The 14711-nt window shown below is 42.9% G+C and overlaps 1 protein-coding gene across 2 annotated transcripts; it reads left to right on the forward strand.

Moving 5' to 3' along the window:
* Positions 1-233: 233 nt before the first annotated feature.
* On the forward strand, positions 234-14507 carry PARP2 (poly(ADP-ribose) polymerase 2). Of its 2 annotated transcripts, XM_003811723.5 has the most exons (16): positions 234-386; positions 1629-1784; positions 2091-2161; positions 3548-3598; positions 7148-7244; positions 7669-7744; positions 8867-8969; positions 10709-10871; positions 11427-11565; positions 12354-12417; positions 12499-12633; positions 12909-13036; positions 13192-13291; positions 13654-13752; positions 13999-14123; positions 14241-14507. In XM_003811723.5, the coding sequence occupies exons 1-16, from the start codon at positions 341-343 to the stop codon at positions 14398-14400; spliced, it is 1713 nt and encodes a 570-aa protein (XP_003811771.1). In that variant the 5' UTR covers positions 234-340; the 3' UTR covers positions 14401-14507. The 2 variants fall into 2 exon arrangements, with proteins under 2 accessions (XP_003811771.1, XP_034793122.1); XM_034937231.3 differs by lacking the exon at positions 13999-14123.
* Positions 14508-14711: the final 204 nt, after the last annotated feature.

Genomic DNA, 14711 nt, shown 5'->3' on the forward strand with positions numbered 1-14711 from the left:
TGTTAGGGCCGCCTTTGGCCCAAGTCTCAGACCTTCCCAAGGGACATGGGAGTGGAGTGACAGGACGCACTCAGCTCGTGGCCCCACTGATGAGCTTCCCTCCGCCCTATGGGAAAGGGTGGTGCCACACAGAACTTATAAGACTCCCATATCCAAAGACATTTCACGTTTATGGTGATTTCCCAGAACACATAGCGACATGCAAATATTGCAGGGCGCCACTCCCCTGTCCCTCACAGCCATCTTCCTGCCAGGGCGCACGCGCGCTGGGTGTTCCCGCCTAGTGACACTGGGCCCGCGATTCCTTGGAGCGGGTTGATGACGTCAGCGTTCGAATTCCATGGCGGCGCGGCGGCGACGGAGCACCGGCGGCGGCAGGGCGAGAGGTTCGGAGCTCAATATCGCGGGACAGCATGCGGGGGGCGGGCAGTCAGAAAGGAACGATGCCACCTACTGTGACCCCCTTCCCCTTCCAGCTCCCTATAACCTGCACTTGGCTACCAAACCAGTTGGGGTGCTAAATTTTGTGAATTTCGGTTTTCAGAGCTTTGGGGATTACGTAATTGTGCATAAAGCCTTGCGGAGCTGTAACAACTGATGTGCCAGTACTGTTGTTAATACCTAATGTCATCCAATTTACAAAAAGTAATTGTAAGGCACACCATTATTTTATACACAACAAAGGATAAGCACTGAAAATGGTGAACTGTGATTCACTGCTTATGTCATCCATTGTAAGATGCATCCCAGTTCCAGAGAGTAAAATGCGAGTCTTAGACCTATTGAGATACGGTATTATGTGTATAATGTTCTTAAATGCATAGGTCCACCCTATAAATTAGGTTCTATTGTACTTCTCTAGAAGTACAGTATTGTACAATATTCTAATATTGGAGCAAGTGAAGTAGGAAGAGATCAAATACTTCTCCAAGTTTCCACAGAGAAAAGCAGCAGAGCTAGGCTCTAAATTAGGCACAGACCCTTGAGCACTTAACTAACCTTTATCCCATACCGCCTCATGTATGAGGTGGGTATTTGGGGGACACTGGGACACAAGTAAAACAGATAAGCAGGCCTCAGTCTATGAGCTTACAAGACTCCTGGGACTCCCTTTTATTTTGTTTTATTTCATTTGGCTAGAATAGCAATTTAGGAAGAATTACACAGACTGTTACACAAAAGTAGTGTGGGACAGTTGTTATTGCCTCTGTAAACTTAGAAAAATATCTTAAACGGGCGGGGTGCAGTGGCTCATGCCTGTAATCCCTTGGGAGGCCGAGGAGGGCAGATCACTTGAGGCCACGAGTTTGAGACCAGCCTGGCCAACATGGTGAAACCCTGTCTCTACTAAAAATACAAAAATTAACTGGGCATGGTGGTGCACGCCTGTAATCCCAGCTACTCAGGAGGCTGAGGCACGAGAATCACTTGAACCCAGGAGGCGGAGGTTGCAGTGAGCCAAGATCGCACCACTGCAGTCCAGCCTGGGCGAGAGAGTGAGACTCCACCTCAAAACAAAAAAAGAGAGAAAATTATCTTAAACCATTTCTTTAAAAGATTTTTTTCAATCTTTAAAATCTACATGTATTCAGGTGTACTCATTCTTTGCTAATTTCCAAATTCTGTAGCATTAAATGAAAGCAAAAGAGTTAATAATGGCAACACGGCTCCAGAAGACTCTTCCCCTGCCAAGAAAACTCGCAGATGCCAGAGACAGGAGTCGAAAAAGATGCCTGTGGCTGGAGGAAAAGCTAATAAGGACAGGACAGAAGACAAGCAAGATGGTATGCCAGGAAGGTCATGGGCCAGCAAAAGGGTCTCTGGTAGGAGTGGATCTGGGGATGATATCTTGTTATTTCAACTCCTATTTCGTCCTTCTTTCAGGGTATAATTAATTTCTCTATCCTTTGGGCACACCACAGCACTAATCTACTGCCTTTAATCTTCATTTTCATGTATTTGAGATGAATTGGGGTCTAAGGAAAGACCAGGATTGGTTGGGCAGGCAAAGTTAATCCTGACAAGTTTCTGTTTAACCACAACAGCTGTTTTTGATTCCCATAAAGTAGTACCTGTCTGTCTTTCCTCAGAATCTGTGAAGGCCTTGCTGTTAAAGGGCAAAGCTCCTGTGGACCCAGAGTGTACAGCCAAGGTGGGGAAGGTAAGAGACTCTGGAACCGATGTTCAGTCCATGGATGTCTCAGAGAGCATCCTTTCTTATAAGGACTCCTGTCTGGGATGCTGTTAGTATTCATTTTAGGAATCCTCTCCAAAATATGATGAGTGATTAGTTTTCTCTAATGGCAAGAGATAGGAGTGGTAGGGCTTGGGGTTAATAATCAGGGTGTTTTTTAACATGGTGTGTTAGACCATTCTTGCATTGCTGTAAAGAAATACCTGAGACTAGGTATTTTATAAGAAAAGAGGTTCCTAGAGGCTGTACAGGAAGCATAGCAGTATCTGCTCCTCAGGAGGCCTTAGGAAGCTTTTACTCATGGCAGAAGGTGAAGCGGGAATAGGCACGTCACATGGCAAAAGCAGGGGAGAGAGAGACAGAGAGAAAGGGAGAGAGAGAGATTGGAGAAGGTGTCACAGAGAGAGAAAGAGAGAATGGGGAGGTGTCACACGCTTTTAAACTACCAAATCTTGTGTGAATTCACTCACTATCAAGAGGACAGCAGCAAGACAGTGGTGCTAAACCATTCATGAGAAATCCACTTCCATGATTGAATCACTTCCCACCAGGCTCCACCTCCAGTACTGAGGATTACAATTCAGCATGAGATTTGGAAGGAGACAAATATACAAACTATATCACATGCGTACCTTTTGTGGTTGCCATCAGCCTTCTACACCTCATTCTCTTTTTAAACCAGAAAATGGTATCATTGTTAAGGGAAAACTGTTTTCTTGTTCTAATGAGAAACTGTACCCTGGAATGGCATGAGTTACTGATGAATGGGGAAAAAAGAAGGCTACCTCTGGAGTAAGTTTTCTTTAACTCAGTTAGAATCTTTTTTTTTTTTTTTTGAGATAGAGTCTCACTCGGTCACCCAGGCTGGAGTGCAGTGGTGTGATCTCAGCTCACTGCATCCTCCATTTCCTGGGTTCAAGTAATTCTCTTGCCTCAGCCTCCCAAGTAGCTGTGATTACAGGTGCCCACCACCACGCCCAGCCTGGGCTAATTTTTATATTTTTAGTAGAGACGGGGCTTCACCGTGTTGGCCAAGCTGGTCTCGAATGCCTGACCTCGAGTGATCTGCCCACCTTAGCCTCCCGAAATGCTGGGATTGCAGGCATGAGCCACCATGCGCAGCCTAACTCAGAATCTTTTGTATAATTAAAAAAAAGGAAGCATGTTTTCATTTATAGTAAGGTTACACCCAGGTTACTGGTAGAACATAGGTTTGCAATTCTTTCCTTGGGAGATGAATGTTGATGTTGCTGTAGAATGACGACTTGAGCCATAAGAAAATTTAGAGCCTCATTTAGGATCTCAGGGCTGAACCTATACTAATGTTGATTTTTTCTCTCTCTCTCTTTCTAGGCTCATGTGTATTGTGAAGGAAATGATGTCTATGATGTCATGCTAAATCAGGTAAGAGGCAAGAAGAGGTGGCACCATTATATTTATGAGACCATCTTCTTGATAATTATTGATGATAGCATCACAGTGTTCAGATCTTTAAAGTCCCTTTTTTTTTTTTTTTTTAATTTTGTTTTTTCTTTTTGAAATGGAGTCTCACTTCATCTCTCAGGCTGGAGTACAGTGGCACAATCTCGGCTTACTGTAACCTCTGCCTCCCAGGTTCAAGCAATTCTCCTGCCTCAGCCTCCCGAGTAGCTGGGGTTACAGGCGTGCACCACCACTCCCAGCTAATTTTTTGTATTTTTAGTAGAGACAAGGTTTCGCCACGTTGGCCAGGGTCTGGTCTCGAACTCGTGACTTCAAGTGATCCACCCACCTCAGCCTCCCAAAGTGCTGGGATTACCAGGTGTAAGCCACCACGCCTTGCCTAAAGTCCTTCATATATATATATATATATTTTTTTTTTTGAGACAGAGTCTTGCTCTGTCACCCAGGCTGGAGTGCAGTGGTGCGATCTCGGCTCACTGCAATCTCTGCCTCCTGGGTTCAAGCAATTCTCCAGCCTCAGCCTCCCAAGTAGCTGGGACTACAGGTGCAGTGTCTGGCTAATTTTTTGGTATTTTTAGTAGAGATGGGGTTTCACCATGTTGGCCAGGCTGGTCTTGAATGCCTGACCTCAGGTGATCCACCCACCTCACCCTCCCAAAGTGTTGGTATTACAGGCGTGAGCCACTGCACCCAGCAAGTCCTTTATATTAATATTAGCCATTAGTGGTTAAACACCTGAGTACTCAGCCCTAGCACACTCTTATCAGATAGCAGAGTCCTCTGTGAGAAGATTTTTTTGCAAATTTCATATCATTTATTGAAACTGTTAACTCTCTGTTCATATCCTTTTGCACCTTTTTTTTTTTTTAAACAGACAGGATCTTGTTCTGTCACCCAGGCTGGAGTGCAGTTTGTACAGTCATAGCCCACTGCAACCTTGAACTTCTGGGCTCCAGCAATCCTCCCACCTAAGCTTCCTGAGTAGCTCGTACTTCAGGCGCATGCCACAAAGCCTGACTAATTTTTAAATTTTTTATGGAGATGAGAATCTCGCTATGTTGGATAGGTGGTCTTGAATTCTTGGCCTCAAATGATCCTCCTGCCTTGTCCTCATGAGGCACTGGGATTACAGGGATGAGCCACTGGGACAAGCTGTTTTGCACATTTTCTAAAGTTATTGGTCCTTTTCTTACTGGTTTCGAGGAACTTTATATAATATGGAGAATAGCCTTTTGTCTGTAACACAAACCACTTATATGTTTTCCAGATTTGTCATTTACCTTTTGGCTTTCCTTATAGTACACTTTTTGCCCATATTGAAGTTTTAAATTTTTTCTGTAGTTAAATTTATTAATTTTTCCTTTTTAAAAAATTTTGGGTTTTTTTTTTTTTTTTAATTTTAGAGACAGTGTCTTGCTATGTTCCTCAGGCTGGCCTTGAACTTGTGACCTCGTGTGATCCTCCAACCTCAGCCTCCCAAGTAGCTGGGACTACAGGCATCTGCCCCCAAGCCCAGCTTTCTTTTTAATCAACCTTTTTCTCTTGTTTACCTTTGTGGTTTTGAGTAGATAATACATTTGCCTCATTAATATATTTCCTGGATATGACTTCATGTTTGAATTTATTGATCCAACATATATAATTTTAACAACCAATTAGTATTTATTTCTTACTATTTCTTCTACTTAAAATACCACGAGCAGATAGAAAAATACCTTAAGGTTGGCCAGGTGCAGTGGCTCACACCTGTAATCCCAGCACTTTGGGAGGCTGAGGCGGGCGGATCACCTGAGGTCGGGAGTTCAAGACCAGCCTGACCAATGTGGAGAAATCCCATCTCTACTAAAAATACAAAATTAGCCAGGTGTGGTGGCATATGACTGTAATCCCAGCTACTCGGGAGGTTGAGGCACGAGAATCGCTTGAACCTGGGAGACGGAGGTTGCGGTGAGCCGAGATTGTACCATTGCACTCCAGCCCTGGGCAACAAGAGCAAAACTCCTTCTCAAAAAAAAAAGAAAAGAAGGAAAATACCTTAAGGCAGCCAGGTGTGGTGGCTCATGCCTGTCATCCTAGCACTTTCGGAGGCCAAGGCTGGAGAATCACTTCAGGTGTGGGTTCAAGATCAGCCTGGGCAACATGGTGAAACCTTGTCTCTACAAAAAAATACAAAAACACCGGGCATGGGCCAGCTACTTTGGAGGCTGAGGTGGGAGGATTGCTTGAGCCTGGGAGGTTGAGGCTACAGTGAGCTGTGATTGAGCCATTGCACTCCAGCCTGGGTGACAGAGGGAGACCCTAGCTCAAAAAAATAAAAAATAAAAACCATAAAAACATTTACAAAAAAAATTTTTAAAGGAAAAGAAAATATCAAGCTGGGCATGGTGGCTTATGCCTATAATCCCAGCACTTTGCGAGGCCAAGGCGGGCAGATCACTTGAGTTAGGGGTTCAAGACCAGCCTTGCCAACATGTTGAAACTCCATGTCTACTAAAAATACAAAAAAAAATTAGTCTGGCATGGTGGCGTGTGCCTGTAATCCCAGCTACTAGGGAGGCTGAGGCACAAGAAATTGCTTGAACCTAGGACACAGAGGTGGCAATGAGCGGAGATTGCACCACTGCACTCCAGCCTGGGTGACAGAGCAAGACTCTGCCTCAAAAAAAGAAAATATCTTAGGCTCTTTTTTGTTCTAACATCTAATGACCTTTTTTTTTCACCAGTGGGCTAAGGTCGTACAATGGCTTTAGAATGTGAGCAAGCAGGAGATAGAGGTAGGAAGGGGCAGCATGCTTAACAAAAAAGAATGCCTCCATATCCAGGGCTCGGCCATACAACACCAGCTGCTATGCCTTATCATGGACTTCTCTCTCTTCACTCTGAGTGATTTACTTACAGATACCTCTTTTTAGATACTAGCCATATTCTCTCTCAGTATCTCCAAGTCAGGTCAGGTTAGGTATGGGACGGATGTGGCAGTGGTTTTGCGTATCCCTTGTCCTCTCCCATTATTGCCCTGCTCTCAGCTCATTGTCAAATTTCTGCAGCTGACAAACAAAAGCTGTGAGTAGAACTGTCAAGGAGTAAGTCATTTAACAGTTGAGCATAACAGTTTTAGACCTTTGGAGCATCCAAATTGTTTTCATTTGGGAAATAATTATTGGGAGTGGATTGGGAGCTGGAAAACACATATAGCTTAGAAAATATCTAAATAGGGAGCTGAGGCAGGAAAAAACTGGAGGAGCCATTCAAGGTAGGATATTTGAGGTTGGATAGAGGGTTTTAGGAAGCTTCTAGGCTCCCACTTTAATTCCTAAGAATCCAAAGTTTAATGTATAAGCCCTATTTCTTCTTTATATCTTTAATCTTACAGGAATCTAATTTTCTTGCCTGATGCTATCCTTTTCCTTATGGAAATAACTGGCACCTGTGACGAAGGATGAGTCATTGGTTTAAGTGATTTCCATTTGCAAAACTCCTTTTTTTTGTTTTTGTTTTCACTCAACATAGACCAATCTCCAGTTCAACAACAACAAGTACTATCTGATTCAGCTATTAGAAGATGATGCCCAGAGGAACTTCAGTGTTTGGATGAGATGGGGCCGAGGTAATGATTTTTATTGAGATTTTATGAGTTGGCATTCAGAAAGTCAGAAGCAGCTTAGTGGGTGGCCAAAGGATTCTCTGGGTTTAAATTGGGTCAGTAGAGGCTCTGAAGTCTGGGAGAGCCTTAGGAATCAAGTTGAGCATCTTGAAATTGGGGAATGGCAGGCATCCTCCTTAGAGTTCCCACTGGAAAAACTAAGAGCAGCCCATTGAGTCTGAAAACTCTTCTATAGTTGAACTGCTAGTAGTGCTCATAGACTATGGCAGTTAGCAAGTAACTTGTATCAACATGATTAGTTCCCTAAATCCTTTCACCTTTCCCTTCTCCCTTTCCTGCCTGTTTGTCAGATGTTAAGCAGAGAGATCTTGGAGAGCTGGCCTGTTACTCTTAGGGAACTATCTTATGTGTGGCATTTCCTTTGCAGTTGGGAAAATGGGACAGCACAGCCTGGTGGCTTGTTCAGGCAATCTCAACAAGGCCAAGGAAATCTTTCAGAAGAAGTGAGTGCTGAAAAGAGACTACAAAAAAATATACCCTCCTCTTCTTAGATGTATATTCTCTAAGAATTTTTTTTTTAGACAGTTTCACTCTTGTTGCCCAGGCTGGAGTGCAATGGCATGATCTGAGCTCACTGCAACCTCCACCTCCTGGGTTTAAGTGATTCTCCTGCCTCAGCCTCCCTAGTAGCTGGGATTACAGGCACCCACCACCACGCCCAGCTAATTTTTGTATTTTTAATAGAGATGGGGTTTCGCCATGTTGGCCAGGCTGGTCTCGAACCCCTGACCTCAGGTGATCCGCCTGCCTCAGCCTCCCAAAGTGCGGGATTACAGGCGTGAGCCACCGTGCCCTGCCTTCTCTAAGAATTTTATAAGTGTGTGGCTTATAAAAAACTTTTCGTTTTATAGGTGTGATTTGGCCTAAATGTTAATGTCTTTTCACCCTGACATTCTGTGGTTGAAACACCAAACTGTATCCTTAGTGATTAAATCAAACTAATACCTTGAAAGTCACTAAAAACAGAAGAATCTAATATATTTAACACATGACTGACAAATTTAGGAAATTTGGGATAAGTGGAGACTATCCTGGGGTAGATAATATTCAACTAGGGGCTGAGCACGGTGGCTCATGCCTGTAATCCCAGCACTTTGGGAGGTTGAGGCAGGAGGATTGCTTGAAGCTAGGAGTTTGAGACCAGCCTGGGCAACAAAGCGAGACCCCTGACTCTCCCCCAAAAAAAAGGAAAGAAAAAAAGAGAATATTCAGTTAGAATTTTTAAAACTTTATGATATAGATGAAGAACTTTCTGGAGAATTGGAGAACATGTTTCAGGGAAAGAGATTAGATGGATATCTTTTGTTTGAAATCTCAACGGCTTTTGTGGTGTTTGGGAAGGACAAGCATTGTTTTTCCCATTTTTTAAATTCCATTTGTCTCCAGAGCTTTTTTGTCCATTTAGTGTCCTCATTTAGAATTAGACTAATTTTGATTTATGGAAAGTTGATGTGTAAAGGAGCTCAGTGCTGGAAAATAAATTCTTTGGAGATTTTCTGTCTTGTAAGTCCATCTTCATAGTAGACCTTTATTTGTAAAGTTTTCTTACACCTTGGACTCTACAGATTCCTTGACAAAACGAAAAACAATTGGGAAGATCGAGAAAAGTTTGAGAAGGTGCCTGGAAAATATGATATGCTACAGATGGACTATGCCACCAATACTCAGGTAACTCTCACTATATTTTTCGAAAGAAACGCATCTTCTTTTTTTATTTTATTTTTTAGAGGCAAAACTGTGCTCTGTTGCCCAGGCTGGGTGGCACAATCATGGCTCACTGCAGCCTCAAGATCCTCAGGCTCAAGTGATCCTCCCACCTCAGCCTCCTCAGTATCAGGAACTACAGGCACGTGCCACTCTGCCCAGCTGATTTTTTTTCTTTTTTTTTTTTTTTTTTTTTTGTAAAGATGAGGTTTCACTATGTTGCCCAGGCTGGTCTCAAATTCCTGGGCTCTTGTCTTGGCCTCCCAAAGTCCTGAGATTACAGGCATGAGGCACCACACCTACTCCTGTTTCTTCTTACTCAGGGTAAAGCAGAATAGCTTAGATCATTCCTAGACTGGGACAGGCCAGGATATCTTGAATCCTTTCTACTTCTCACCTCAGGGGTGCTCTCACTGATCTTTGTAATCCCAAAGAGACAGTAAGAATGAGGATAGAATGTGCCTTTCTAGTCTCGGCTCTGTTATTTACTAAGGTTCTTTTTTTTTTTTTTTGAGCTGGAGTTTGATTCTTGTTGCCCAGGTTGGAGTGCAATGGCTCAATCTCAGCTCGCTGCAACCTCCAGCTCCCGGGTTCAAGCGATTCTTCTGCCTCAGCCTCTCAGGTAGCTGGGATTACAGGTGCCCGCCACTATGCCCAGCTAATTTTTTTTGTATTTTTAGTAGAGACAGGGTTTCATCATGTTGGCCAGTCTGGTCTTGAACTCGTGACCTTGGGTGATCTACCCGCCTCAGCTTCCCAAAGTGCTGGGATTATAGGCGTGAGCCACCACGCCCGGCCTACTAAGTTTCTTATAAAATCTTAGGCCCTATTTCCAGACGTTTATTGTTTTTTTCGTTTTTTTGTTTTTGTTTTTTTTTTGATACGGAGTCTCGCTCTGTCGCCCAGGCTGGAGTGCAGTGGCGCGATCTCAGCTCACTGCAAGCTCCGCCTCTGGGTTCACGCCGTTCTCCTGCCTCAGCCTCCGGAGTAGCTGGGACTACAGGCGCCTGTCACCACGCCCGGCTAATATTTTTTTGTATTTTTAGTAGAGACGGGGTTTCACCATGTTAGCCAGGATGGTCTCGATCTCCTGACATCATGATCCGCCCGTCTTGGCCTCCCAAAGTGCTGGGATTACAAGCGTGAGCCACTGCGGCTGGCACCAGAAGTTTATTGTTATGGACCAAGAGAGGAGTGATAAAAAATCAAACTGATTAAACAATTACATTTAAATTTGTTTTCACTTCTGGATATATACCACCATAAAAAATTTAATTTAGATAAACTGAGGTATACCAGCATGCAGAAACTGTCCGGAAACAGTCACATATCCAAAAAAATGGAGAAGTTTTAGTCTTTTTTAAGATGGGAAGATCTGAGACATAATAGCTGTCTTTACACACTGACGTCATGAGGAAAGCCTTTTTTTTCTAGACTTAGAATAAGTTGTAAAATGTGGGAGGCAGAACTTGGATGGTCAACCCTCTATATCCATGGATTCAATGAACTGAGAGTCAAAAATGTTTGAAAAATTGCTTCTGTATTGAACCTGTACAGCCTTTTTTTCCTTGCTTGTCATTATTCCCTAGACAGTGCAATATAAAAACTTTACAAAGCATTTACATTGTATAATATTGGGTGTTATAAGGAATCTAGAGATGATTTCTTGGATTGTCTTTTGTTTTGTTTGTTTTTTGCTGTAGGATGAAGAGGAAACAAAGAAAGAGGAATCTCTTAAATCTCCCTTGAAGCCAGAGTCACAGCTAGATCTTCGGGTACAGGAGTTAATAAAGTTGATCTGTAATGTTCAGGCCATGGAAGAAATGATGATGGAAATGAAGTATAATACCAAGAAAGCCCCACTTGGTAGGACTTCACATTTTCTTCTGCATTCTCTCCTTATAATTCCTAGCTCCTTTAATGGATACTTTATTATCATTATGATTTAAAGCTTGCTCATAGTACTGAATGAAGAAAATGGGATTTGGGGTGACAGGTTGTATGGAGGGAAGAGGAACTATTTTGGGGCTGGGTGTGATGGGTCATGCCTATAATCCCAACACTTTGGGAGGCCAAGGCAGGTGGATTGCTTGAGCCCAGGAGTTTGAAACCAGCCTGGGCAACATGGTGAGACCCCATCTCTACTAAAAATAGAAAAATTAGCCAGGCATGGTGGTGTGTGCCTGTGATCTAGCTACTTGCGAAGCTGAAGTGGGAGGATCACCGGAGCCCAGGAGGTTGAGCTGCATTTAGCTGTGTTCGTGCCACGGCACTCAGCCTGGGCAACAGGAGTGAGACCCCATCTCAAAAACAGGAAAAAAAAAAAGTTGAAAGATGAAAGTCTTTTTTAGGGAAGGATGTTAAGTACAGTTCACTAGATGGGATCCTAGTTTGGAGTCTGATCTCTGGGTGGGCCTGCAGGGAAGCTGACAGTGGCACAAATCAAGGCAGGTTACCAGTCTCTTAAGAAGATTGAGGATTGTATTCGGGCTGGCCAGCACGGACGAGCTCTCATGGAAGCATGCAATGAATTCTACACCAGGATTCCGCATGACTTTGGGTAAGGCCTGTGCTGTTACTTCACTTTGTTCTTCTACCTATACATATCCCCTGTATCCATCAGCAGCAGCTATAATCTTTTAAATCTTTTATTCCTAAGAAAATGATCGTCTTGAATAGATACATAGGTAGCCTGTTTAATCAGCTTACAAATATGGGATGCAATCTCCCGGCTTGACCACAGCCATATTCTCTGACAAAGTGGAAGTTACCAACCCAAGAGAGAATGGGTCTAGCTATCCAACCACCCAAGTAAAATACCTTCAGGCATATCACCCCCTTTTCCTATTTGAGTAACTAAAACCACACAAACACCATTTCTGTGAACTCAAGTGATATTAGATAGACAAAATAACATTTTACATTTGTTGATTCTGTTTTCTGGTTTACATCCGATTTCTATTTCTTTTATTGCTTTATAGAGCCCGGTGACCTAGAAATAACCCTGAGTGGTCAACAGGTCTACCTGTGCTTCTAGATAGAACTGTATCCAACTGTTCCCTGTTGATATCAATATAACTTATTTTTAAATGATTTTATAAAAAATAATTTTAACTCTAGTCTCAAAAGTCAAAATCCACATAGTTCATCTTATACCGAGTATATATTTAATATTATTTTATATATTTGGAAGTTAAGATCTCTTTACAGATCTCTTTCTCTCTCAAATGGAAAGCCTGTTTCTCATACCTGTTTTCTAAAGGACCTATCTGTCATTTTCTATTTTTACTCCTGCGCCTTTTAGCCACATGTCAGAAAGCTCATTATGGGTTATATCTCTGTTCTTAGACTCCGTACTCCTCCACTAATCCGGACACAGAAGGAACTGTCAGAAAAAATACAATTACTAGAGGTGAGATATGTATGATCTGAGAAGTATTATATCCCTTATACCAGTGTCCTCCCACATTGATTCTATATCTCATCTTCTCAGGCTTTGGGAGACATTGAAATTGCTATTAAGCTGGTGAAAACAGAGCTACAAAGCCCAGAACACCCATTGGACCAACACTATAGAAACCTACATTGTGCCTTGCGCCCTCTTGACCATGAAAGTTATGAGTTCAAAGTAAGAAAAATGATCATTTATTTTCATATTCTTGCACCCTTAACCACCTCCCCCATCCCACTGTTCTCTAACTACTTCTGGTCAAGAGCAAATTGTCAATTAGGGCAGACTTTTTATGTACTAGGGATTTGGGAAGGCCAAGCTTTTCCTAGCTGCCTTGTAAGACTGTTTGGGAGCAGAAAGGTCTGCCAAGTTATATCAGAATCCCCAAATTCTTCAGCTCAGCTCAGTCTCTTGTAGAGTCTACATCAGCCTTTTTGTCGTATTTTTCACAGGTGATTTCCCAGTACCTACAATCTACCCATGCTCCCACACACAGCGACTATACCATGACCTTGCTGGATTTGTTTGAAGTGGAGAAGGATGGTGAGAAAGAAGCCTTCAGAGAGGACCTTCATAACAGGTCTGAGTCTAGCTTTGCGTTTGGAAAGACACTCCTTGCCCGAAAGTACAGCTGTAGAACTTATAAGAGGGAGTCAGAGGAAGGTGTTGGCTTTTTTATGCTTATGGCCTATCTGTGCAGAACAACAGAGTACAATAATATTGGCTTTTCCTTAGGATGCTTCTATGGCATGGTTCCAGGATGAGTAACTGGGTGGGAATCTTGAGCCATGGGCTTCGAATTGCCCCACCTGAAGCTCCCATCACAGGTTACATGGTGAGTGAAATTGAACTCTGGGAGGAGCACAGGGGAAAGGGATACAGTAATGTTCTCAGTGCTTTTTTTCCTAGATTAGGATTAGATGGTTCCCCTCCCCAAGAGTTAAGCCAGCTTCACTGATAACCTTGTCATCTCTTACTGTGTTCCTCTTTCTTTAAATTCCTAAAGATACCTCACCTTTCCCTCAGAAGGCGGAAATTCACAGGGGCTTCTACCCTCTCTAGAACAGAATTGTGAGGGGAAATGGAGAAGGGTCTATATTGTGTTTAAGGGAATGGAAAAACAGGGTCAGTGGTATGCACCTTCTCTCTAACACAGTGGGTTAGAAGCTGACCTTGGTATTCATGTATATATTTCAGTTTGGGAAAGGAATCTACTTTGCTGACATGTCTTCCAAGAGTGCCAATTACTGCTTTGCCTCTCGTCTAAAGAATACAGGACTGCTGCTCTTATCAGAGGTGAGACAGGAGTATGTCTGTGATCTCTAGTTTATTAATTCCAGTTTTTTTCCAATGAGAAAAGTTTGACCCCAGAACCAAGAGGTTTACCTGGGATAGCTTGAGAGAGGTCCAAGTACAATTTCTAGTACATTGGATTCCTCTGCTGGAGTAGGGGAAAAAAGTACTGATGGGATTTTCTGTTTGGCTTTGGAGCCATCTAATTCTTAGTAGGATATGGGAATTCAAAGATTTTTTGCTTTGCAGGTAGCTCTAGGTCAGTGTAATGAACTACTAGAGGCTAATCCTAAGGCCGAAGGATTGCTTCAAGGTAAACATAGCACCAAGGGGCTGGGCAAGATGGCTCCCAGTTCTGCCCACTTCGTCACCCTGTAAGTACTCAGAACCAGGAGGACTAGAAGACTCCTTTTGGCCAGATAAGACTACGTTCTCTGTTGCAGCTTCTGAACCAGAGACTGATGTTGACACACTTTTTTTCCATTTGGCAGGAATGGGAGTACAGTGCCATTAGGACCAGCAAGTGACACAGGAATTCTGAATCCAGATGGTTATACCCTCAACTACAATGAATATATTGTCTATAACCCCAACCAGGTCCGTATGCGGTACCTTTTAAAGGTTCAGTTTAATTTCCTTCAGCTGTGGTGAATGTTGATATTAAATAAACCAGAGATCTGATCTTCAAGCAAGAAAATAAGCAGTGTTGTACTTGTGAATTTTGTGATATTTTATGTAATAAAAACTGTACAGGTCTACCACTGGCTTCTTCGGGCTTTATTTCTCCAAGAACATATTTCTTCTGACATTAGTAGATCTCCATTTCCAGGACAGAAATTACTCATTGCTCTGAGGGTTATTCAGTATCCTGTTCTTAGTGGCATCTGTGCATTGAGGGACACTAATGGGGGCGCTAATGCTTTTACCTGTTTAATTCAATTTTTCTGCAAACTGGAATTTGT

This window comes from Pan paniscus, chromosome 15 (genome assembly GCF_029289425.2).
Source record: "Pan paniscus chromosome 15, NHGRI_mPanPan1-v2.0_pri, whole genome shotgun sequence".
NCBI lineage: Eukaryota > Metazoa > Chordata > Mammalia > Primates > Hominidae > Pan > Pan paniscus.

Excerpts from the sequence above, each read along its gene's own strand:
- PARP2 (XM_003811723.5), top strand. The coding sequence starts at position 341 with ATGGCGGCGCGGCGGCGACGGAGCACCGGCGGCGGCAGGGCGAGAG. Across the intron at positions 387-1,628 it reads CGGCGGCGGCAGGGCGAGAG|CATTAAATGAAAGCAAAAGA; the intron begins GTTCGGAGCTCA and ends CAAATTCTGTAG. Across the intron at positions 11,566-12,353 it reads AGGATTCCGCATGACTTTGG|ACTCCGTACTCCTCCACTAA; the intron begins GTAAGGCCTGTG and ends CTCTGTTCTTAG.